Below are 26,863 nucleotides of genomic sequence, written 5' to 3'. Positions count from 1 at the left end.
TCTAAACTCCACAGCGCCAAGTGCAGTGCCCTGAATATAGCAGGTACCCACTTAATTTGTGAATCTGGATCCATGGTTCTTGAGTTTTCAGACCTGTGGTGCTTTCCCAGGTCAACTGCAAACCCTCCCTCCCTTTCAGAGACAAATCCAGATGCACAGCAACAACTATGGGCTTACTCTACAGGATCTGTCAACTTTCCAAAATTCATTTCTATTTAGAGGGGTGTAACCCACCCCAGACAAGAAGTTATACCTCAGTTCCAGACCAGAATTTGATGACCCTCTCCTTCCCCCAAAAAGAAAACACACTGTATCTGCTCTTCATAGAAATCCCTTACATTTATATAACTTTATATTTATATTTTTCCAATCTCTCTCACACACATTCAATATTCATTTGGGACACAGGCAATACACCTGGTACTCCATTTTAAACATAAAGAAAGAAAATATAATATTTAAGTGATCATAAAGAGGGCTTTCTACATAGTCCGGAACCAGGACTCCAAGTCACATTTTAATAAATATGCTAGTGTTTCTGTCACCCGTGAAACGAGGCTGACAGAGTGAAATACTTGTGACATTTAGTAAATTGTTCAGTGATAACATCTAAATAGTACCTATCATTTCAGAAACCAAGAGCCATACCAGTGTAAGCAATTTTATATACAATGATTAAATAGTTTAGTTTTTTCAATATTCAGTAATAATCAAACTGACCTATTATTTATGACTTCAAAAAAAAAAAAGCAAAATCCATTGCATAGTAGGGGAAAAATTCCATACTTACCTACTGCACAATGTAAAATCTAGAGACAAAAAAGGGAGAGGAAAGAATTAGTAAAGATCAATAACAATATAGTTTATATAAACTAGCCTTTCAGTATTGAATTTGAAAAATAAACATTCCATTTTTAAACCTGGCTATTTAACAAAATGTAAATTCTTATTTATTTTTGTTTGTTCATTTTTAGTTTCTGTATCTGTGGGAAATTTTGTAAGGAGTAAATCTGACCCAGTAGTCTACCAGGTGTCAAGGATCTCTTTTTTAATACATGAACTTGTAAAAACAGTAGATGTACATCTCCCATGTCCCACATTCTACAGAACAGAACTGTCAGACTATAGAATACAGGGTTAGAAGAGCCTTTTTTGGCTCTTCTTATCCAGCAGGCCCTTCAATGCAGACATTCATTCAACCTACAAAGCTCCAAACTCAGACTCCATCTTGTCTCATTTGGTGACCTCATTACAGGCATATTCCCAGTCCAATCTGCTACCCTAGATCTCTTTATGCTCCAAGCCCACATTGCAAACTGCCTTTGCACCCCTCCATCCAGGTGTACCAGCAGTGGCTCAAACATGGCATGCCTCTTCAAGAAACTCATGCTTTTCTTCCTTCACGGCTGCTATGCCTCTTGATCATCAACTTCCCAGTCTCCCAAATTCAGCTATTTTCCTTTCCCTCACCTACAAGTCCTATTGATTTCCAAGTCCTGCTAATACTTGTGGCATCTGCCTTCAGGGTTTTTATTTCCAGTGCTTTAGGTGTGATTGCTATCTCTTTTCCATCTCAGTGGCCATCCAAGTGGCCAATTTGGTCATTCTAAATTGCCTTCCAATTCATCCTGTATGTGGCATTGCTTTAACCCTGGTGATGGTTGTGGTAAAGAAGTAATCTGAGGACCTGGGTTCAAGATGGTGGTGTAGCAAGATCCTAAATGTACCTCTTCCATGGACACAACAAATCTAAAACTAAATGTGGAATAATTCCTTCTGAAAGGGACCTGAAAGTTCAATGAACAGAGCCTCCACAATAAAGGATAAAAGGATAGCATCAAGATGGGAAAGAGGGGGCAGAAACACAGACTTGCTAGGGAATGAAACAAACCCTAGCTATGGTGATCATAACTGGGAGGGACATTAAAGGAACAGACTTTTTCCTGGAGGATCAAAATACCTGAGGTCTATATCTGGCACCAAATCCTTAGATCTTGAATGGGAGTGATGAGCCCTCAAAACACTAGGCTCTGAAAATCAACAGGGATCACCTTCAGGAAGACTATAAAACTGCAGGGAATAGAAAATCTGCTCTTAAAGGGCTGATATGCAGACTCACTCAACCTAGAAACCAGCACAAAAATACCAACTTGAATAGTACATGGACCATAGGTAAAGGAGAATCATTTGCTAACCTAAAACGGCAGGAACTTTCCCTGGAAACAAACACTGGTAGGAGGAATTTTTGCGATTCAAGTCTGCCTTACTAATATGGGCACTGGTAGGCACCATTCTGGAATCCTCTAACATACTAGTGACAGTAAACACAGCCAGCAGAGAACCCTTCCCACAGACACACTGCAGCAGTTGTGGACACAACCTGCAGCCCAACCAAGTGCCAGCCCAGCCCACCAACATACCACAGCCCTGGGCCCTGCCACAACAGAAGGACAACACAGCCCACACAGGGGACACTCCTTGAACACCTGGTTCTAGTGATTGGGAGACTGTGTTTCTGGGCCCAATAGTGCATCTTCTATGTAAAGCCACTCATTCAAGACTGGGAGAGGTAGGTGACTTTCCTAATACATAGAAACAAACACAAAGAGTTAGGCAAAATGAGGAAACAGACTATGTATCCAAAAAGAACATGCCAAAATCTCAGGGTAAGAACTAAACAAAACACAGATAAGCAATCAACCTGATGAAAAGTTCAAAGAAATTATCATACAGATGTTCAGTGAACTCAGCAGAAGAATGGTTGAACAGAGTAAGAAGTTCAACAAAGAGATAGAAGGTATAAGAAAGTATCAAACAGAAGTTTGAAAAATACACTCGAAGGATTCAACAGAAGACTGGACGAAGTAGAAGAATGAATCAGCAAGCTGGAAGACAAAGCAAGGGAACTTACCCAGACAGAACAGCAAAATGAAAAAAAAAAAAAAATTAAGATAAGTGAAACAGATAAAGGAGATTAAGAGGTATAAATTTCCAGTTATAAAATAAATTAAGTCATGGAGATGAAAAGTACAGCATAGGGAACATAGTCAAGGTGATATTGTAATAATGTTGTATGGTATAACCGATGACAAAAGAAGCAAGAATATACAGTGTGAAAAAGTCTCTTCAAAACAGGTGCTGGGAAAACTGGACATCTACATACAAAAGAATGAAACTGCATCACTTTCTTACACCATACACAAGAATAAATTCAAAATGGATTAAAGACCTAAATGTGACACCTGAAACCATAAAATTCCTAGAAGAAAACACAGGCTGTAATCTCTCTGACATATGTGGTAGAAAGATTTCTCTAGATATGCCTTCTTTGGTAAGGAAAACAAAAGCAAAATTAAACTATTGGGACTACACCAAAATAAAAAGCTTTTGCCCTGAGAAGCAAATGGTCAACAAAATAAAAAGACAACCCACTAACTAGGAAAAGATATTTATTCGCAAATGATGTATCTGATAAGGGGTTAATATCCAAAATATATAAAATGCTTATACAACTTAATACCAAAAAACCCCAAATGATTCAATTAAAAATGGGCAGAGGAGACGAAGAGACGTTTTTCCAAAGAAGATACACAGATGGCCAACACACAGAACAAGATGCTCAACATCACTAATCATCAGGAAAATGCAAATCAAAACCACAGTGAGATATCCCTTCACATCTGTCAGAATGGCTAGAATCAAAAGGACAAGAAATAACATGTATTGGCAGGGAGACTGAGCAAATAGAACCCCTTGTGCACTGTTGGTACGAAGGTAAGCTCATGCAGCCACTGTGGAAAACAGTATGGAGGTTCCTCAAAAAGCTAAAAACAGAATAGAATCACCATATGATCCAGTAATTCCACTACTGGGAATTATCCAAAGGATATGAAAACACTAATTCAAAAAAATATATGTACCCCCTGTGTTTATTTCTGCATTATTTACAGTAGCCAAGATATGGAAGCAACTTAAGTGTCCGTTGATAGATGAATGGATAAAGACGTTTTATATATACACAGTAGAATACTACCCAGCCATAAAAAAAGAATGAAACCTTGCCATTTGCAATGACATGGACGGATCTAGAGAGTATTCTATTAAGTGAAGTCAGTCAGAGAAAGACAAATACCATATGATTTCACTCATATGTGGTATTTAAGAAACAAAACAAAGAAAAAAAGAGACAAAAACAAAAAACCAGACTGTTAACTATAGAAAACAAACTGGTGGTTACCAATGGGGAAGATGGCCAGGGGAGATGACTGAAATAGGTGATGGGGATTTAAGAGTACACTTATGATGAGTGTAATGAATAGAACTGTTGAAATATTATGTTGTACACTTGAAACTAATATAATACTGTATGTTAACAATACTTGAATAAAGCTACTTTAGAGAAAGAAAGAAAGAAAAGCCCAAAGGTATCTCCCTAGTTGGTAAAAAAAAAAAAAAAAAAAAGTTGTATGGTAATAGACGGTAACCAGATTCATTCAGGTGAGAGCTAAATAATACATAAAATTGTTGAATAACTATTTTATGCACCTGAAGTTAATATAATCGTATGTATCAACTATACTTCAATAGTAAACATTGAAAGAAAAAGGTGATGCAATGGATAAATGTTAAGAAGCTCTGGAAGGTTTGGAGCACAAAGGAATCAAGGGCAGAATGAATAGCAAAGGAGCTGCATTTAAGTGTGGTATAATAATGACCTGCACAGTATGTGAGTTGAGAATACAGGAAAGAAAGAATGTAGCTGCGAATTACTCTGATAAAGAAGTGGTGGGGCTTGGTAATGGGAGTAGGCAGTAGAAGGGGGAAAAATTCCCCAAACTCCAATCTGAATCAAAGAATTATAATGTATTGGCTCCCAGACACCTTAATCACAAGGGCTAAAAAAATATCCACAATTTTAAAACGGGAGGGAATTGATACAGCTGTTTATTTTGTTAACTGCCCATTTTTTAAATACCAAAAACTACCACAATCATTTAAAAAAAATTTTTTTAATGTTTATTTTTGAGAGAGAGAGAGAAAGAAAGAGAGAGAAAGCGCACGCACAGGAGAGGGGCAGAGAGAGATAGAGACACAGAATCTGTAGCAGGCTCCAGGCTCTGAGCTGTCAGCACAGAGCCTGATGTGGGGCTCGAACCCCCAAGCCATGAGATCATGACCTGACGTGAAGTTGGATGTTTAACCAACTGAGCCACCCAGGTGTCCCCACAATCATTTTTTAAGGAACAAAAAACTAAGGAGAACATACCTGAAAACAGTCTTTCGAAAAAAGAAGAGAAGATAGGAAATTAATTAGAATTCTAATTTTAGAAACAGTTCTGAGAATGTAAATTCAAGAAAAAAAACATTAGCAGACATGTCTCTATGCTCTGACACTTTATCTGGCTACTTCCAAAATATCTTATAATAATTAACACTTTTTCCAGGTTACATAGCACCTTTACAAATGTGGTTTAAAAAAAAAAAAAGGAAAAAATTAAGAAAAGTGAAGACACTTAAGGGACCTTTAAGACAACATCAAGTGGGATAACATTCACATTGTAGGGCTCTCAGAAGGAGAACAGAGAGAAAGGGCAAGAAAATTATTTGAAAAAATAATGGCTGAAAATTTCCCTAATCTGGGAAAGGAACTGAACATCCAGGTCCAGGATTCCCAGAGTTTCAAATAAGGTATCCCCAAAGAGATCCACACCAAGATACATTATAGTTAAAATGGTAAAAGCTAAGGATTAAGAGAGAATCCTAAAAGCAACAAGAGAAAAACAACTTGTTATGTACAAGGGAAACCAAACCCTACAAGGCTATTATCAAATTTTTCGGTAGAAACTTTACATGCTAGAAGGCATATACAAAGTGCTGAAAGCTAAAAACTTCCATCTCAAATTCTCTGCGTAGCAAAGTTTTCATTCAGAATTGAAGAACAGATTATGAGCTTTCCATGTAAGTAACAGCTAAAACTATTCATCACCAATAAACCAGCCCTACAAGAAATACTAAAGGGACTTCTTTAAGCTGAAGAAAATTGGCACTAATTAGTAAGAAAACATATGAAAGTAAAATTCTCACTGGAAAAGGTAAATATATAAACAAGGTAGTGAATCAATCACTTATAAAGCAAGCATTAAGGTTAAAAGACAAAGTAGTAAACTTAACTGAAATTACAATAATGAATTAAGGGAAGCATAGAAGAAAAAGATACAAAATGTATCATCAAAAATATAAATGTGGGGGAGAAGAGTAAAAAGGTAAAGCTTTGAATTGTGTTTAAAATTAAGTTGCTATCAAATTAAAACAGACTGCTATTTACACAGAATATTTTGTGTGAACCTCAAAGTAACAACAAGGAAAAAATTTAGAGTAAATACACAAAAGAAAATGAGAAAGGAATTTAAACCTAACACTAAAGAAAGCCATCACACCACAAGAAAAGAGAAAAAGAGAAGGAACAGAGAGGAATTACAAAGATAGCCAGAAAACAATTAACAAAATGGCAATAAGTTATTACTTATTAATAATTACTTTAAATATAAATGGACTAAATTCACCAATCTAAAGACACAGAATGGCTAAATATATAAAAAAAATGAGACCCATCTATATGCTGCCTACGAGACTCACTTCAGAAGTAAAGGCACAGAGTGAAAGGGAAGGGTTAGAAAAAGATATGCCATGCAAATGGAAAAGAAAGCTGGAATACCTATCCTCCTATCAGATAAAATGGACTTTAATACAAAGACTATAATAAAAGACAAAGAAGAGCATTATATAATGACACAGGAGTCAATCCAGCAAGAAAATATAACATTTATAAATACATATGCACCCAACATAGGACTGCCAAAACATAGAAAACAAATATTAACAGACCTAAAGGGAGGACCTGAAATCATAAACACAGTAACAGTAGGAGATTTTAATATCCTACTTTCATCAATAGATAGATCATCCAGACAAAAAATCAATTAGGAAACACTAGCCTTAAACAACACATTAGACCTGATGTTCTTAATACAGAACATTCCATCCCAAAGCAGCAGAAAACACATTCTTCTCAATTGCACATGGAACATTCTCCAGGACAGATCACATGCTAGGCCAAAAAGCAAGTCTCGATAAAATGAAAAAGATTGACATCATATTATAACCATTTTTTCTGACCACAATGGTATGAAACTAGAAATTAATTACAAGGAAAAAAAACCCCACAAAAATATGGAGATTAAGCAGCATGCTCCTGAGCAGTCAATAGTTCATCCAAGAAACCAAAGGAGAAATAAAATACCTAGAGACAAATGAACGCAAAAATCCAACACATCAAAATCTATGGGATGCAGCAGAAGTGGTTCTAAGAGGGAAGTTCAGAGCAAAACAGGACTACGTCAAGAAACAAAACACCTCAAATAAGCAATCTAACTTTGCACCTAAAGGAACTAGAAAAAGAAGAACAAACAAAGCCTCAAATTAGTAGAAGGAAGAAAATAAGATCAGAGTGGAAATAAATGAAATAGAGATTCAAAGCACAATAAAAACAAAACAAAACAAAAAAACAATGAAAGCAAGAGCTGGCTCTTTGAAAAGAGAAAATCAACAAACCCTTAGCTAAACCAAGCAAGAAAAACAGAAGAGAGGGCTCAAATACATAAAATCAGAAATGAAAGAGAAGTTACAATTGAGACCAAGAAATAACAACCTAGAAGAAATGGGTAAATTCCTAGAAACATATAATCTGCCAAGACTGAAACATGAAGAAACAGAAAATCAGAATAGATTGATAACTAGCAAGAAGACTGAAACAGTAATCAAAAACCTCCCAACAAACAAAAGTCCAGGACCAGGTGGCCTCACTGGCAAATTCTACCATTCAAAGAAGACTTAATACCTGTCCTTTTCAAACTCTTCCAAAAAACAGGAGAAAGAAAAGCTTCCAAATGTATTTTATGAGGCCAGCACCACCAACACCAAAATCAGACAAGGACATCACACACAAAAAAGAAATTACCAGGCCAATATCCTTGATAAAAATAGATGTAAAATCCTCAACAAATTTTAGCAAGCTAAATCCAACAATGCATTAAAAGGATCATACACCATGATCCAATGAGATTTATTCTTGGGATGCAAGGATGGTTCAACAGCTGCAAATCAATATGATACATTACATCAACACAGTGAAAAATAAAAATCATATGATCATCTCAATAGATGCAAAAAAAAAAAGAGCACTCAACAAAATTCAACATCCATTTATGATAAAAACTCTCAACAAAGTAGGTACAGAGGGAATGTACCTCAAAATAAAGGGCATAAATGACAATTCTACAGCTAACATATCTTTTTCTTGTATTCAGCAGTGAATAGTTGAAAGCTTTTCCTCTTAAATTTTTTTAATGTGTATTTATTTTTTGAGAGAGAGAGAGCAAGCACGAGCAGGGGAGGGGCAGAGAAAGAAGGAGACACAGAATCTGAAGCTGTCAGCACAGAGCCTGATGTGGGGCTCAAACTCATGAACTGCGAGATCATGATCTGAGCTGAAGTCGGATGCTTAACCAACTGAGCCACCCAGGCACCCCAAAAACTTTTCCTCTTAAGAACAGGAAAAAGACAAGAATGCTCACTCCCCCACAAAATAAATAAATAAATGAGAAAAAAAAGGATAAATCTACCATATGACCCATCTATTCCACTTCATATTTATGCGAAGAATACAAAAACACTAATTCAAAAAGATACATGCACCCCTACGTTCACTGTAGCATTATTTATAATAGCCAAGATATGAAAACAACCTAAGTGTCCATTAACAGCTGAATGGATAAAGAAGATGTGGCATATTTATAAAATGGCATACTACTCAGCCATAAAAAAGAATGAATCTTGCCATTTGCTACAACATGGATAGACCTTGAGGGCATTATGCTCAACAAAATAAGTCAGATAGAGAAAGACAAATATCATATGATTTCACTCATATGTAAAAAACAACAAAACAAGTGAACAAAATAAAACAAAAACAACTCACAGAGAACAGACTAATGGTTACCAGAGGGGAAGGGGGCTACGGGGTGAGTGAAAGGGGTGAAGGGGGTCAACGGTATGGTTGGGAACTAGACTTATGGTGACCACTTTGTAGTGTATACAGATATTGAATTGTAAAGCTGTATACCTGAAACTTATATAATAATAAAAATGTAATCTGCACCCATCCATAATATTATTTAATGATCAAAGCTTTTCTGGATGATAAGACCTATCAGCTATTGTAGTACACTTTAGAATTCATATTTCTGTAGCAGTTTATTATTTGGTCCTAACAACAACCCTGGCAGATACTCAGGACAGTTATCTCTACTTACAGATGAGAAAATCAAGGCTAAGAAAAGCTGTTCAAATTGCCCAAAGTAGTATCCAGGGTCCAGAATCTAGGCTCTATTTCTACTCTACTGATTTTTCTATCATATTATTTTATTGCACATTAGTTAGAAGATATCTGCTGAAGTTATAACTTGACAAGACTTAGCTCATCTAAAATATAAGACCATATACTCAAAAACTGTTATTTCACTAAACTGGGGTAGGGGGGAGTGAAGGAGGCTTGGATTAAAAAAAAATCAAGCTTCACAAATTTGTTGATAATTGACAAGAAAAGCATTATTACACTGCAAATCTTATAATCTTTTTCAAAAGAAAACACTGCTAAGAATCTCAAATGTGTGAATATGACAAGATAAACTGGACCTCCTGCTGCAAAGTTGAGGAAAACTAAGATGTCTATAGATTTAAATGAGGAATGAAAGACATGAATAAAGAGCATGCTGAGACAAGACAAATGACAGTGCACAAATAGAAAACCTATCCACGTATGTGGTAAGGCACCCATCCAGGCAGCTGATTAACAATTGGACATTACAGCAAAGGATATACAGTTGATCCTTATACAACAATAGTTTGAACTGCATGGGTCCACTTACACTCAGATTTTTTTCAATAAACACATATTTTATATAGTGATTAAAAAGATAGAGGTTGCCAAATATTTACAAGTGAAGAGAAGGTGGAAGAAACATATGGAGAAAGCTGGGACAGTAGGGCTCTTGCCTGCTCCTGGCACTCCTTACCATACCGCCCACGTTGGGGAAGCTGGGTTCATTGAAGTCTTCAACTGAGAGACGCTAAGGAACCAGCTCTGGGGAGGGATTCTCAACCAAATGGCAGGGCCAGTCACTGTCCAGAGTGGTCCAAGGACCACAGAATGATAACCTGGAGTTCCAGAAGAACTCTGGGTGCAGGATAGCATCAGGCAGAAACCTAGGTTGCAGAGAGAAAAAGCAGGGAGGGGGCGCTGTCCACGGTGCTGAAAACTCTCTAAGGCTGGGAACCAATACCCAAGGGGAACTGGCCTCTCTTGGCTTGCCAGCATTTCCCACAAGCAGAAACTGTATTAGAACTATGTAAAGGGGAGTCAGGTGAAGCAAGTGACCTACAGAGAAGGTCTAAAAGTGCTCTGCCTTTGCCAGTTCTGACTTCCCCTGAACTGTGCTTAGAATGAGGTTTCCTACATTCCTGGGAAGAGGAGCACAGACCGGGTATGACTCCAGGGTCCAGCTTTGCTAACTTCGGATGGGGATGAGGAGAGGTGTGGTGCCTCACTCTACTAATGTACTGTACAATAACTGCATTTTCTCTTCCTTATAATTTATCAACTGTTTATGTTATTGGTAAAGCTTCTGGCCAATAGTAGGCTATTAGGAGTTAAGTTTTTGGGGAGTCAAAAGTTATACATGGATTTTCAACTGCATAGGAGGTTGGTGCCCCAACCTCTGTGTTGTGTTAAGCATCAACTGTAGAGTGCTTAAGGGCTATCACGTTTTCTTTGTGTGACAGAATAGCAAGTCTTAGTCCTAGTAGACTCTATCTCCCCTTTTTAATCACATATATTTTATAATACTTCTTCTATCCTGAAATGAAATTCACAGATGATATTATTTATCCACCCAAACATTTCTAAAAAGTACGATGTTCTAAGTGATATGCAAAGACGAAATAGAAAGTAATTTACTTTTTAAAAAATGTATTTCAGTATACAAATGTTTGGGTACATAATGAAGCAGTCAGATGTATGTGACAATTTATGATAAATAAGTTTGGATTTAAAAATAAGAATATCAGGGGCGCCTGGGTGGCTCAGTTGGTTAAGCATCTGACTTTGGCTCAGGTCATAATCTCCCAGTTCGTGGGTTCAAGCCCCACGTTGGGCTCTGTGCTGATGGCTCAGAGTGGAGCCTGCTTCGGATTCTGTGTCTACCTCTCTCTCTGCCCCTCCCCGGCTCATGCTCAGTCTCTATCTCTCAAAATAAATAAGTGTTAAAAAAATAAAATAAAAATAAGAATATCAGAAAGCACTTTGAACTAGCACAGAACAATAAAAAAGCAGAGATACAGACCAACACTAGAATAAAAAATAGTATTAATATAGTAATGGACATAGAGAAGTAATCTTAACTGAAGTTAGAATATTCACCAAGATAAATAACAGCCAAAGTAAAAACATCAAAAGAAAAAAAAAGAAAGTACAGTATCATCACAAATGAGCCAGGTCTTATTCATTTGTAAGTGTGGTGTCAAAATAATCCTCTAGGTTATGTCATGAGATAAGGTAGGAAGAAAGTATCACAGAAAGCCGATCCTTATGTCCACATTCTTTGAATGGTGCAACAAGGCAGAGATGGATTAGATAAAAACAAATAAACCAATAATGCAAAAGGCAATAAAGCAATTGTGTAACAGATTGGATACTTTGAGGATAAAACTGAAAAACTATGGTAATCCCCAAAAGACAATTAATAAGAAATATTAAAATAGTTATATTTTAAAAATCCAAGGAGATCCCTGTATTTCATGTACCTTTACTAACTTAATAACTGAAGTCTGAACAGGAATCTCAAATCCCCTGTTACATCATTTCAGTCCATTTCATTGCTTTTGCAATAACAACACGATCGCACTGAAATCCTTTTCAACTAAATAAGCAAGTTGGAAATGGTGTTAATACTTACAGAGTACAATGGGCAGAGTGAACAAATTACTCAATTATTTTGTGATGATAGATTTCACTCAGGTTCACTTTTTATATCAACTGTGGTAGGCAAAATTCTAAAGATGATTCCCCATGATTCCTATTTGGTGGTTATCCAAACACTAATCTAGGTACTTTTACAAACGTAATTAAAGTCCCAAATCCATTGATTCTAAAATATGGAGATTATATGGATAGACCTGATCCAACAAAGTGAGCCCTTTAAAAGCAAAGCTGGTGGCAGAAGCAGGAAGTGACCTCCAGCTGACAGCAAGGGAAGCAGGATGTCAGACCTTCAACCACAAGAACTGGATTCTGCCAAAAAGCTGAATGAGCTTATTAGCAGATTCTTACCTAGAGCCCAGAGATTAGGGCCACCTACACCTAAGGTGTAGGACCTACACCTTAATTTAAGTCTTATGAGACTCTGTGTGGACAACCCAGCCAAGTCCAGCTTTTGACTTACAGAACCATGAGTTAATAAATGAGTGTTATTTTAAAAGCAAGCTGCTAAGTTTATGAGATCTTTCTTTATTTTTTAAATGTTTATCTTTGAAAGAGAAAGAGAGAGAGAGAGAACGAGGAGGGGCAGAGAGAGAGGGAGGCAGAGGATCCGAAGCAGGCTCTGCGTTAACAGCAGAGAGCTTGATGTGGGGCTCAAACTCATAAACCGGGAGATCATGACCTGAGCCAAAGACAGACATTTAACTAACTGAGCCACCCAGGTGCCCATGAGATCTGGACTTTGAAGCAGCAATAGAAAATTAAGACAACGACCTTCTTCTAACTTAATAAGTTTTTGCTTAATTTCTCATGAGGATATTTTAGTATCAACATGTACTACAAAACTATCAATTTATATTTACAGAGTGGTTAGCCTGGGGGATATACAAAAGTCAGGATAGATGCAAGACAAATCTTTACTGAGTTGGACTCCCTCAGGTGTTGTAAAACATCTAGTCACAACTCTACTGACTATGGCAATCAAAATTTGCTCACAATAAAGTTTAGCAAGTCTCAAGAGGAATCAGAACTGAGGCACCTTTGGAGACCTCAGCTGTAGCTCATAGATTTAATGTGACTAGGCTACAATGGGCCCCAATATCTTTCAACTCAAAATTCCAAATTCTTGGGAGAAGAAAAATCTGGCGAGTGTAGTGTGGGCCAGGTGTATACCCCTGGATCAGCCACTCATGGCCTGAGAGGCAGTAGAGATTTCATTGCTATCAAGAAACAGAGGTATAGCCATAGAACTGGGAGAATTTCCAGTGAGGACAAAATCTCCTGAGCTGGGCAGCTCCCCAAGAAATGTCTACCACATTCATGTTACTGTGGAGAGGTCCAGAACTAATCTGAGTTATGTTTACCAGTATCTGGTTAGTTTTGAAAATCATCATACCATATGTATGTATGATTCCATTTTCTTAAAACATTGATTCCATCCATTTTCTTCTTTATGCTTATCTGTTTGTTTTTTTTTTTTCTAAAATGAATATATAGAACTTATGATTAGAGGGAAACACCTTTTCATCTCTTCTGACTTCCATGAGAAGGGTTATCTCCCCAAATATTTCTGGTCTCTCTCCACCTGCTAATCACTTCACCCCAGGAAAGGAAGAATGACTCATCTGAGCAGTAAATTTGGGAAGAATAGGTGGGGAATGCTCGGCTCAGCTCTACCCTGGGGTTTTCACAAAGAACTTCAAGTTCTCTATTTACTCATCACCACCCGGGGCCGCTGCTGCCTAGGATAGGGTGGGTGGTGATCTAATTCTGCAGTTCAGTTAGCAAATCTGTTTAGCTTGCACACTAACACACAGCCTCCATCATAAAATCCATATTCTTCCCAATAGATCTACATGATCCTGATAGGGTCTTATAAAAGCTAAATGCTTTCTGGTATCAACAGGTGCAGCAGGAGACCCGGAGACTCTCAGATTCCTCAGTATCTGCTTATGGGAATTGATTTTCTAATACACTTACAGTATATGTTTATTTTAGCAATTGTATGTTCACGTTTCACTGTTTGAAATAGGACATCCTTGACTACAAATACTAGAAATTTGCCAAAAATTGACTACAACAATAAACAAATGCACTACATGCAGTAAGACAAGTTTACCTGTCTTACAGCTACTATCAGGCCTTTATTGCTAATAAAAGTTTTTAGGATCCTTATTCAATTCCTTTGAGTTATTTCCCAATGTTCAGAACATAAGCAAGAAAAAGGGGGTATTTATTGGACTCCCTGAAAGACTCCAATCTAAACTTGTTTTCAAAACCCTTTTATGTCATTTTTAAAGGAGAAAACAGGTGAAATTTCCTTAATTACCATTATCTTCTCTTTGTCACTTAATTTTACCTTACTTACTACACTAACCTCTATAATTTATCACTTCGTTACTTGCTTTCTTTTTTTTTTTTTTAAGAGCATGGAAGCAGGGGACGGAAGGTGAGAGGGGGACAGAGAATCGAAAGTGGAGTGGAGCTCGAACTCATGAATCGCAAGAGCATGACCTAAGCCAAAGTCAGATGCTCAACCAACTGGGGTACCCAGGCACCCAATCTGTTTTATTTTTATAATCTGATAATGAAATGCTGAAGCCTCACTGAACTTAAAACTGGGAAAACACTTAAGGTAAAGTCTCAGTACCCAAATTTCTTGTCTCCAGTGTTCTTTTACATATACCATGATACTTCTTAAGTACAATTCTAATTTTACTTCTGTAACATTTCTGCCAGCTTTTCTACGATAATCATTTACCCATCGACTAATTCCACCAACATGTCTGCCATGTTCCTCCTGCATGACAAACTGTGAACTCTGCCAGTTTCCCTTTGGCTTCTGCTCTGCTATCAACTTTATCTTATGCTGTAACTGGGAGGTCCTGTTTTTCTTGTATGCTTGGTCACGGCAGGCTGGTTTGTCCTTCAATAAGCTTGTCTTTTATAGGCAACAGGTTGCTGAATTTTGTTTTTTTTGTTTTTTTTTTTTTTAATTTTTTTTTTTAACGTTTATTTATTTTTGGGACAGAGAGAGACGACAGAGCATGAATGGGGGAGGGGCAGAGAGAGAGGGAGACACAGAATTGGAAACAGGCTCCAGGCTCTGAGCCATCAGCCCAGAGCCTGACGCGGGGCTCGAACTCATGGACCGCAAGATCGTGACCTGGCTGAAGCCGGACGCTTAACCGACTGCGCCACCCAGGCGCCCCGAATTTTGTTTTTTAAAATGTTAACCATCAGTATCCCTTTTTATTTTGATAAAATTAATGAATCTATTTGTATAAATAGTAGAAGTGATACATTTGTGCTATACTTGGTCATCTTGTAGGTTTACTGTTATTGTTCCTTTTTTTATTTTTTATTATTTTTTTTGAGAGTAGGGGGAGAGGGAGAGAGACAGAGAAAGAATCTTAAGCAGGCTCCACACCCAGCTTGAAGCCCAACAACCGTGAGATCATGACCTGAGCAGAAATCAAGAGTCAGGCACTCAATCAGTTGAGCCCACCCAGGCGTCCCTTTCCTTTTTCTTTTTTAGCAACAGATGTAAAATTCTGTACATCATTTTAAGTGACAAGGTAATCTATCTAAGCTGCCTATTTTCTTTTTTCAAAAAATGTTTTAATCTTATTTTTCTCTTTTTGTTTCCTATTATATTGTATTATGTGTTACATTTATTTTTTATTTTTATTTATTTTTTTATTTTTGAGAGAGAGAGACAGTGAGCGTGAGCAGGGAAGAGAAGCAGAGGGAACCTTAAGCAGCCTCCATGCTCAGCACAGAGCCCCATGTAGGGCTCAATCCCATGATGCTGGGGTCAAGAGTCAGATGTTCAACTGACTGAGCTACCCAAGCGTCCCACGTATTACGTTTATTATACCTTCCCTTTTATTTCAAGAGTCACGGAAGTGATATATAAGCACACATTGAAGTATAGAGAGTAAAAAGGAGAAGTTCCCTTTTATTCTCCCCCAAATACCACACCCCTCCATGGGGATAAGCATCAGTAGCAGCTTCATACATACCCTTCCATACCTCTCCCATTACCTGCAATTTGCTTTTTTCCTATTTTTCCCAATCTAAAAACATCAACATATTCTAATAATCGTTCTTATTATTTTCACCTTATGAATTAGGAATTTAAATTCTGGAGTGACACAGAATTTACACTGTTAAGTTTGTCTTCCTTTGCTTCTTTACTCTCCTTTCCTATTTCATTCTACTTGGGTCAGATATGAATTATCTTATCAAATGCCAAATGGACACCTTGCAATCCGGATCATGCTCTAAAGCTATGCTGTCCAGTGGAGTGGCCACTACCCACATGTGCTTACTGAAATTTAAACTAAAAATAAATAAAACTTAAAACTCAAGTTTCTCAGTCCCATCAGCCCCATTTCAAGGGCTCAAAAGCCACATGTGATAGTGGCTGCTGTATCAAACTGCACAAATTCAGAACATTGCTACTCTAAAGACTTAGTTAATTTTATTTACATAAGAGCTAAATACCCTTTGATAAGGCTTTTCCAAAGTTTTATTCCTTTTTGTAGGTATTCTCAAATTGTCTCCATTTGTAGGAAATTGCAAGGTTACCCAGGAACCTAATGCTTTCTCCTAGCTTCATGTGAATTTTTTTATTCTTCAAAGTCTAGGGCCTTAGGCTGTTTTACTGTAACATTTTAAGATCTCTTTTCTGCTGGAAATTGCTAATCTTTGTTTTGAGTTTTAAAATTTAACAAATAGGTGCCTAAAAAGGGAAAGGATTTTTTTTTCTTGAAAAACAGCTCCAATGTGGAACTCCAAATAGCATACTGAGTTGGTCTTTCAATTTCAGAAAAGTTTTCTAGAATTTTTCCTGATTATGAGTTACATGTTCCAACCTTTTCTATTGTTGTTGTTCCAACCTTACTTTTTGAACAAGTTGTATACCCTCAATCCAGATACATCAGTTCTTATTGCATTATTATTTGTCTGTTGAATTTCACTACTTTCTCATATATTTCGCTTTCCTATTGTTCAGATAATCATTCACACGTTAGCTAATCCACCAACACGAAGTATTTCTGATCTGCTTGGCACTACATATTTTATAATGTTCTTTTTTATATTCGAAATGGTGAATTCTGAACATTCTCAATGGCTTCTGCTCTGCAATCTATTTAATCTCAGCCTGTAACTGGGAATTCTTGCCTTTTCTTGACCTTTAGTATCACCTACTTTCTCTGCACTATGGCCTCCTTCCTGCCCTGTACTGACACCACCTACATTTTTAGTTCACTTAAAAAAAATGTTCTGTCCATTCCTTTCTATAGCCATTAGCTATCTCACCTGTTTGAATGCCATATCAATTTTCTTCTATTTGCTTGAGTCATCAAGCAGGAAGGCCTGTGTGGGTGGGCTCCTGTTTCCCACAGGATCCCTCTTCCCTTCTAACGTTGTGACATTAATTACACCCAAGTTCCCTAGTTTACCTCTGGTTTTCAGTGTTTTTGAAGCTACTTTGTCTGAGGTTTGTTGTCATTTTTGTTTTTGTGAAATATCCCCACTATGACTGCTCTGTGAGCATTTCAGAGGTCTCTTTTATAGGTCTGTTTTCTCAAAACAAGTCTTCAGAATGAAGGTAGTCTAAAATGTACATTTAGCTTGTGTTTCAAAATTTCCTTTTTAAATTATTATTTTTGAGAAGTTAGCATGTTTTCACGAGGAGGAAAAATATTACAGATGGTGGTCATGTCCCCAGACAAGTACACAAAAGTAAACTTAACCAATGATGTTCCTGAAGCATACTACCATATTAATACTACCATATTAATAATGCCAAAAGGGGTGGGCACCTGGGTGGCTCAATCGGTTAAGTGGCCAACTTCGGCTTGGGTCACGATCTCACGGTTCCATGAGTTCAAGCCCCACGTCAGGCTTTGTGCTGACAGCTCAGAGACTGGAGCCTACTTTGGATTCTGTGTCTCTCTCTCTCTCCCAAAAATAAATAAAGATTAAAAAAAAAAATTTTTTTTTTTAAATAATGCCACAGAACGTAACCTCCAAGCATCCCTATGGGAAAAAAGTCATCTAGGGGAGCCTGGTGGCTCAGTTGGTCAAGCATCCAACTCCTGATTTCAGCTGAGGTCATGATCTCCCGTTTGTGGGATCAAGCCCCATATGAGCAGCATGGAGCCTGCTTGGGATTCTCTCTCTCTTCTCTCTCTGACCCTCTTCCCAGGCATGCACGTGCTCTCTTTCTCCCTCTCAAAGATAAATAAGTAAACATTAAAAAAAAAAAAAGTCATCTACCATTTGAGGTAAACAGACAGAACAACTGGCAGGAAGACAAGCTGGGAGCCCCCTTCTTCTTATGGACACTACAAGTTCTTAACATTTTGCTTTATTTTATTTAAAGTTTTTTTTTTTTAACGTTTTATTTATTTTTGAGACAGAGAGAGACAGAACATGAACGGGGGAGGGGCAGAGAGAGAGGGAGACACAGAATCGGAAGCAGGCTCCAGGCTCTGAGCCACCAGCCCAGAGCCCGACGTGGGGCTCGAACTCACGGGCCGTGAGATCGTGACCTGAGCTGAAGTCAGACGCTTAACCGACTGCGCCACCCAGGCGCCCCAACATTTTGCTTTATTTTAGAGAAATAATCAAAGTCAGCTTCCTGAATATGTCATTAAAGGGTCTGAAGGCAGTTGAAAGATGAAGCACGATGAGTCAGAACAGATTACAGAGATGGGGCTTGGAAAATGGTAGTAGGGTAAGAAGACACAACAAAAACTGTCCACTCTCCTCCACTGCTTCTCTGGAACTAGTTGTGCCACTGCAGCCTCAGCCCTAGACAAACTCTAAGAAAAGATCACAAGTGAGACTGGGGTGTTTTCTCTCTCTCTTTTTTTTTTTTTTTTTGTAGGTGAGGGGGTTCCAAACAATAGAAGGATCTGGAAGAGAATGGGAAGAAAAGGAATTCCTGTGGTCCAGTAGGCATTCCCAGCTGGACAGTGGTAGGTAAGTGATATATATAGTGATGTACATATGTTGATGACGTTCTATTTCAGTCTCAACAATTAAATGTCTTTGCAGAGCCATTCTTAAACAACTGGAATCACACTGCCAATCACTGAAGTATATCCAATCATGAGTATTTAAGTGTCTTTGCTATAATTATAGTCTTATGTTAACTGAATCCAAATTCTCTCAGAAATAATTTTAAACTGTCATAATACAACATCAATCTACTAAATTCTAACCTTTAACTCAACTCTAACAAAGCTGGAAAGGCAGTCTATCCTTATCAATGAATATCACAGCTCAAAAACAGAAATGAAGAAGAAAATTTACCCACAGCTTATTATAGATGAATTTTTAAAAAATTGATGCATAATTTACATACCACAAAATTCACCATTTAAAGTGTACAATTCAGCAGTTTTTTAGTACATTTGCAAGGTTGTGCAACCATCACCACTAATTCCAGAATACTGTCATCACCTTAAGAAATCCTGTACCCATTAGCAGTCACTCCCTATTCTGTCCTCCCCACAGCCCCTGGCAACCACTAATCTACTTTCTGTCTCAATGGATTTGCCTCTCTGGACATTTCATATAAATAGAATCACATAATGTGTGTTGTTCTGTGTCTGGCTTCTTTCACATAGCATAATGTTTTCAAGATTCGTCTGTGTCATAACATGTATCACCAATTCATTAATTTTATGGTATGGAAATTTGTTTACCCACGAATGACATTTTTAAAATATATTTTTCCTACATATATTAATTAGCTCTCAGGATTACTCAAGATTCAATTCAAGACACACTATATTCATTCACTGACCTCTTGGCTCACAAGATTATCAGTATATTTCATCTTCTGTCAATTTATAAATCATTTCAAACGTTGTAATTTTGGTTGTACTGTGTTTCAGTGCCTTGGTAAATACTTACCGGGCTTTCCACCTAGTACCCCTTTTTCTAGAAATTAGCCCTTCCCTCCAACTTCTGTATGGTTAATATGACTAATTGCTCCTGTCTACCAGGTGACCAGGAATGAGAACCTGATTCAAGCTGGACAATTCAGGCCCTTCACTGGGAATGTGGAATTGGGAGCAGGTAGGATTCTATTTCTAATTAGTTGCTCCCTTGTTTGCAGGAGCAATAGTCTCAGAAGCTTTTGGCTATTACCATTATTTGCCATGTAGATTAAGAAACCAAGAAAATTAGTGTGCAAGATGGGAAGAAAGAATCAGAGACAATTAAAGTGAGAACAGCAGAGATAAGAGTGCCGCAAGAATCCCTGGGTTCCCTGAAGGGCTCTGGGTGCATCCTTGTCCTTGGATTCCATAGGACATCTTACAAACTTATAAAAAAGTCCCCTTACGGTTCAAGTTGGTTAAGGAGGTTTCTGTAATCTCCAGCCAAGAGCCCTAATATAATCATCTACCCAACAAGACTTTAAGCTCTCTATTAGTAAGGGCTCAACCTCCGTGGCATACATTACAGCAACTCAAACACACACTTATTTAAATGATCACCTGTGGAATAACTAGCAAAAGTATCTATAAAATACACTCAAGACACTGTCCAACAAGCATGCAAAAACATTAGGATTTGTGTTCATTTTATAAAAAAGATACATTATTGTATCACTGACTCAGTATATCTATACACCCATTTTGCAAGACATTATTTAATTTCCTCAGAAGAAAAATCGTTTACTTTATTATACTACTTCGTCCCATTTGCACTTGCCTGGCATATGTTTTTAAATCTTTTGAAAAGCATAGTGTTACATTTTCCTAAAAAAATTTGAAGTTTGTTGCAAACAACAAGTAATCTCCATTTGCTTTTTAAGCAAACTCCCACAAAATCTACTAACACTCAGCATGCAAAGATACAAGTAACCTCATTTATAATAGTATACATATACAATGATATAATATTATATGTACATATATGTAATATTATATATATATATACATATACGTATATTACATTACTCAGCCATAAAAAAGAAAGAGATCTTGCCATCTGCAACAACATGGATGATTTTAGAGAGTATTACGCTAAGTGAAGTAAGTCAGGTAGAGAAAGACAAGTACCATATGATTTCACTCATATGTGGGATTTAAGAAACAAAACAAACAAGCAAAGAAAAAAAAGACAACCCAAAAAATGGACTCTTAATGAGAGAGAACAAACTGATAGTTACCAGAGGGAAGGTGGGTGGGGGGAAGGGTGAAATAGGTGAAGGGTATTAAAAGTATACTTATCACGATGAGCACTAAGTAATGCACAGAATTGCTGAATTATTATATTGTACACCGAAACTAATACAACATTGTGTATTAATATACTAGAATTATAATTTAAAATAAGGCAAAAAATGCAAAAGAGACAGAGGAAAATAAAAGTCAAAGACACAGGATATTAGGAAATAAAAAAACCGCCAACAGACTCTTGAATATAGAGAACAAACTGGTGGTTGCCAGAGGTTGGGGGAAGCCGGGTGAAACAGATAAAGGAGATTAAGAGTACACTTATCTTGATAAGCACTGAGTAATGTATAGAACTGCTGAATCACTATATTTCACACCTGAAACTATTAACACTGTATGCTAATTATCCTTCAATAAAACAAAATTATAATGACATTCAGCATACAGAGGTATAAATGAGCAACCTCCCTGGGATCATTTTCTCCTTTTCTCCCCTTGCAAAAAAGATATATTGTCAAACACTAATAATTCCCATGAGGATAACTAATCTATACTTCAACAACACTGTGCACACGTAATATATTCTAGGATGCAGGTGGAGTAGACATGAAATAGCCTTTCACCGACCACTCAGGAAATGCACTTTTCATAAGCCTGCTCTCTTGCCCCAGGCTGAGGGGTCTACTGCCGTGACTGACAACTACACAGCTAATTCCCTGCTATTCCTGGGAGCCCTCACTTCATTTTGCAAAATCCTTTTCCCAAAATTAAATCCAGGATTTGTCACCTAATTGGTTCTGAGTGAGGATAACAGAGATAAAACCAAAAATCCAAAATGTTTTCTTAAATCCCTGTTCAAAATTCTATAGGGATAAATGAGCTAATCCTTCAAAATGTAAGATTTGGTTCCTGAGTGGATTTTGTGTATAACATATTTAATGTCACTACCTTCCCTGAGACATACTGAAATTTTAAAAATTATACCTCTATTATTACAGTCTTACAGAGATAGAACCCCTTTAAATTAATGAAATATTCTAATTGGGCACACCTGCGTACTGTGTCAAGCACTGGGGCAAGTTTCTCATGGTCCTGGCTCCAAACTTGCTTCTTTACAGCTTGAGAGAATTGTGCTGGCCAAAGCTCTGAGAGGCAAGGTACTACTTACTTTGGCTCTTTCCAAAAAAATTCAAAACTCGAAGTTTAACAAATGGCCCACACAAGGATTTGCTGAAGTTTCCTCAGACTCAAACTGTTAGGGCAGGAAGGGGCTTTGGAAATCGACTTTAACCTAGTTATTTCAAATGAGAAGAAGCTGTGGACAAGAAGTAAATGACTTGCTCAAAATCACAGAGTTAGTTGGTAAAACCAGCAGAGTTACAGTACGGGTACTTGGATTCACAGCTGGAAGCTCACTTTTCCATACCATCTGCCTAAAACATGTACATATGGACAGTATTGAAACCTCTGCTGAGAGGGAAAAAAAATGAAAACAACTTTCTGCTTTCAAATGTGAAGGTGGGAGCTTAAGGTGTTGCATGTCATTTCCTGGAGGTGAAAGGTAATAACCTTCCAAATGACATGATGGGCTTGTCCTGGAGGCTAAGTGAAATGAAACGGAATACCAGATCTTTGTTGCAACCGTAATGAACTATGCGCCCAAAGCTACCCTATACCTCCTTTTCCATTAACAAAGCTTATAGTCCCTTTGGCCAGAAGGATGGGCTTATATCCTAGACCTGGCTAATCAACTAACTCACATCACAGACAAGAGTGACTGGTCTAAGTAAGGTCAACCAGAACCCTTCCCTAGAACTTCTCCATGTGGAGAAGGCAGTCTATAGTAGGGGAGCCTTAGACCAACATTCAAAGAGAAACAGACATAAACACAGATGAGAGGTGGAAAGAGTCTGACAAAGTCCAATCCAATCCTGGGGTCTCATAACTGAGCTGGTCCCTTTGATTCTGTAAGTTAACCTTTTATTTTTATCAACTATAAAGCCAGTAAATTCCTTTTTTGCTCAGAATAGCTTGCATTGAGTTTTTGTCACTTGCCACTCAAAAACTCTAACATACACTGAACACAGGAGACAGGACTAGATACGTGTTATTCTTCATACAGGGAAATTAATGAACATTTATTTAAAACAATTTTTTGATGCATTTATAGAGGATCTACTGTTTCTTAGACCTACCATTCCTAACATCCTACACTTACCAGCTTCACTGTTTCCATCATAAGCTGGCTGCTGAGAGTATCTGAGTTTGCTAACACTTCCCTAGGATTTCCCTAGAATTAAAAACAATCCTCTTATAAGCTTGTTTCATTTGATTTCCAATAGAAGTTGGATGTAAAATATATTCCAGGTAATATAAATTCAATGAGACTTTGCCTTATCCAGAATGTCACAAAGATAAATCTGGTCATCAACATTATAGTATGCTATGAGGCAAGTTCTCAAATTTAAAGGAAATCCAACAGAGTTATGGCTCCTTCAATATAATTCAGTAGCGTGTTTCTTATTTTATCACGATGGAAACCAATAACAATAACAAATCTGAGTACCTACCTCCAATAAGGCTCCAGTTTGGAAGAATTTCAAAGGCTTTTCAATGGAATAATAAAGGCTATGATAGCTACCCTTAGCCAGGTATGCTCTGACCAGACCAACTGCTATAACAAGCCACCTGTGAAAAAGAGGGAAAAAAAAGAGCCATTAGAGAGAGAAAAAAAAAAAGTGGGGATCTGAGGTAATTGAAATTTGGCAACAAAAGATACTGCTAAAGGTGACCTGAAGAATCAGCATCCTGGATTTATCAACTATGGCCCTCAAATGCCAAGCTGTAATGCACCACCACCAACACCCAACCAAGAGTGCTCTGCAAAAGCACAGTGGCACCTCACCCATCTGGAGCTCAGCTTTCTGGCAAACTTGCCTGTTGAGAACAAGGCCAAAATGAAGAGAATAAGCTAAATTGGTCCTTGAGCAGCTAAATTAAGTGCCAGAATGTCTAAGACAAGAGAAAAAAAAAAAAGCTGTTACAGGAAAATTTTAAATGGCCTGTGCAGTCAGAGGGTCTGTAATAATAATAGGGAGGAGAAAAGAGGTTTTAAACTATTGTCACAAGTATCTCACAGAAACATACCTATACCCTATTCTTTTAAAATTGCAAATGAAATAAGAATAAAAGGTGGGTTTTTTAAAGAAAAAAGGATTTTTAGCTCAATTTCCCAAAATCAATTAATCCAGATCAATACAAAACACAAAACAGGGAAACACTTAGGCCTATCACTGGGAATGTTACATTTCTGTTGTGTCCTTCTCAAAAATGAATTTCTCAGGCCCTGTAGTTTTTTGTTAAGCTCCATAATGAAACAAATGGACGTTTATTATTAAGGTATGTGTCCTTGAAAGCAACAATAGGTTTACCTAAATAATGTACAATCTCAACCAGGCAGTGGGATATATGATCTATGTTATTTCCAGAAACTATCATACAAAGACATCAAATAAGAATTTGTAAAAGAAATGAATTCTTGAATGGTGTAACTGTCTCAACATTAGCAGCCTCAAAAAAAAAAAAAAAAGCCTACTTTATTCTCAAAATCCCAATTTCTCTTCTTGGCTTAAGACACCACTCCCTACTCTCTATCACCTAGGAATAAAGGCTTCTTTCCTTTTTCCCCAATGAACCTTAAAATCTCTTTCCAGTCCAATGCTTTCATTAATGCCCTTGCTGATAAGAATTTACATATAGATATAAATACACACATATTCCAGAATGTTCTTTTAAAAGTCACTCTGTGACGATTTATGTGATAAAGAAAACTTGCATCTGTAGTATTTCTTCACTGGCCTGTGAGTCAAGAGAAATAGATTCTAGATATAGATCTCCGGCTAACAAGTTCCATGATCTCAAGCTAGTCAAGCAAGTCACCATCTCTTTGAAACTACATTTCAACACCAGCCATTTCTAATAAAACAATCAAGTCCACAAACCTCTCTCTATATATATTTGGGTGAAAAATGCAAGGTGCTGAAATGCTAACATGACATTAGCATTTTTAAAAAAGGCTGTGTGTGTGTGTGTGTACATATTTGCTTGTATCAGCATGTGAAGATGTGAAAGCATCACAAAATTAGCTGCCTCCAGGGAGGGGGATCTGGGTGGAAATGAAGGGTGAGAGGGAAGAGTTTCACTGTATGCTCTTAGGTAATATTTTGAATTACACACCTGCCAATGTAGTACCTATTTTAAAAATAAATAAAACTAGATGTTCACCATAGAGTTCTTTAAACTTTTCTGCATCTTTAAGTATTTTCATAATAAAATGTTAGGGAAAATCTTTTATAAATAAATACGAATTAAAAATACGTAACAGGGGCGCCTGGCTGGCTGCTGGCAGAGCATGCGACTCTTGATCTTAGGGTTCTAAGTTTGAGCCCCACCACGTTGGGTGCAGATCACTTAAAAATAAAATCTTAAAAAAACAACAACAACAAATAGTCTGATCCTGTGATCTTCCTCACCAAAACTATGGGATCAAAGAACTGGAGGAACCTTGGAGCCCACCTAACCCAAATTCTTTAGTTTTACAGATGAGAAACAGAGGACAAGAAAAGCAAAGTGATTTATCCAAGGTCACATAGCTAGTTAGTGTCAGAACTAGAACTAAACCCGCTGAGGCAAGGGATGGGCTGAAATGAGGGAGAAACAAGAGAAGGTAAAACCAGTTTGGAGGGTCTATTGTCCTCCTCCCCAATTCCTTCTTCCTTACCCCAATCCCTCCTAAAAAGTCTCAACTCATCTAAAGCACAGCTCTGCTCATGTCACTGGTCAAAAACTTTGAACGCTTTTCCACTACCTTTCAGATTAAAGCTCAGTCTGGATTTTGAAAACAGCCGCCTAAATATATGGTCACTCTGCAGCCACAGCTCCCTCCACTCCCCTTGGGGGAAATGGCTCGCATTCGTGACTTGCCGCCAGAGCTCTCCTCCGCGCTGCAGGATGGCCGACCCCTGGCCAGCCCACCCGTCCTTCCAAGGCCCTGGGGACCAGCCCCAGGGCGGCTTTCAAACCCGTACCCCCTTGGTGCCCGGGAACTCCAGCTCGGGCACACCCAGTCCCTGAGAACTTGCTCGGCCCCTCGCCCAGACGGCAGTTCCGGGCAGGCACCCGGGCCGGCTCAGCGCTCGGCTGCCCACAGTGCCCCGGAGCCCGGACCCAGACACCCACCGCCCGGGCTGCGCTGCGCGGGGGCCCGGAGGCCCCGCCGGCCGCAGAGCCCCCTCCCCGGCCAGGCTCGCTCCCCGCCTCCCCGAGCCCTGGCCTCACCCCGCCGTCATCACCACATTGTAGATGACCAGGTACGCCGTGGCCAGAGGCCCTGGGCCCTTCTTTTTCCGCGCGCCGCCAGCTTCGCCGGCTCCGGCCCGTCCCCCCCCACCCCCATTCCCCTTTGTCGCTGCAGTAGCCGCCGCTGCCGCCATGTCAAGGGCCCCGAGCACGCTCTCCCTGCGAGAACACCACCGCCCGGACTCGGCACTGAGAGGAGGTG

General features: G+C 38.2%; 1 protein-coding gene across 1 annotated transcript in view; it reads right to left on the bottom strand.

Annotated features, from left to right (window-relative positions):
• Positions 1 to 26,821, bottom strand: part of HACD2 (3-hydroxyacyl-CoA dehydratase 2) — a 105,807-nt gene extending 78,986 nt beyond the window's left edge. The window contains exons 1-3 of the mRNA XM_047875305.1: positions 26,641 to 26,821; positions 23,874 to 23,991; positions 791 to 809 (exon numbers count right to left, since the gene is read on the bottom strand). Of these exons, the coding sequence (XP_047731261.1) occupies positions 791 to 809; positions 23,874 to 23,991; positions 26,641 to 26,795 (292 nt within the window). The 5' untranslated portion in view covers positions 26,796 to 26,821. The remainder of the gene's footprint in view (positions 1 to 790; positions 810 to 23,873; positions 23,992 to 26,640) is intronic.
• Positions 26,822 to 26,863: the final 42 nt, after the last annotated feature.

This window comes from Prionailurus viverrinus, chromosome C2, assembly GCF_022837055.1.
Source record: "Prionailurus viverrinus isolate Anna chromosome C2, UM_Priviv_1.0, whole genome shotgun sequence".
Classification (NCBI taxonomy): Eukaryota; Metazoa; Chordata; class Mammalia; order Carnivora; family Felidae; genus Prionailurus; species Prionailurus viverrinus.
This window is presented reverse-complemented; position numbering and strand designations above follow the sequence as displayed.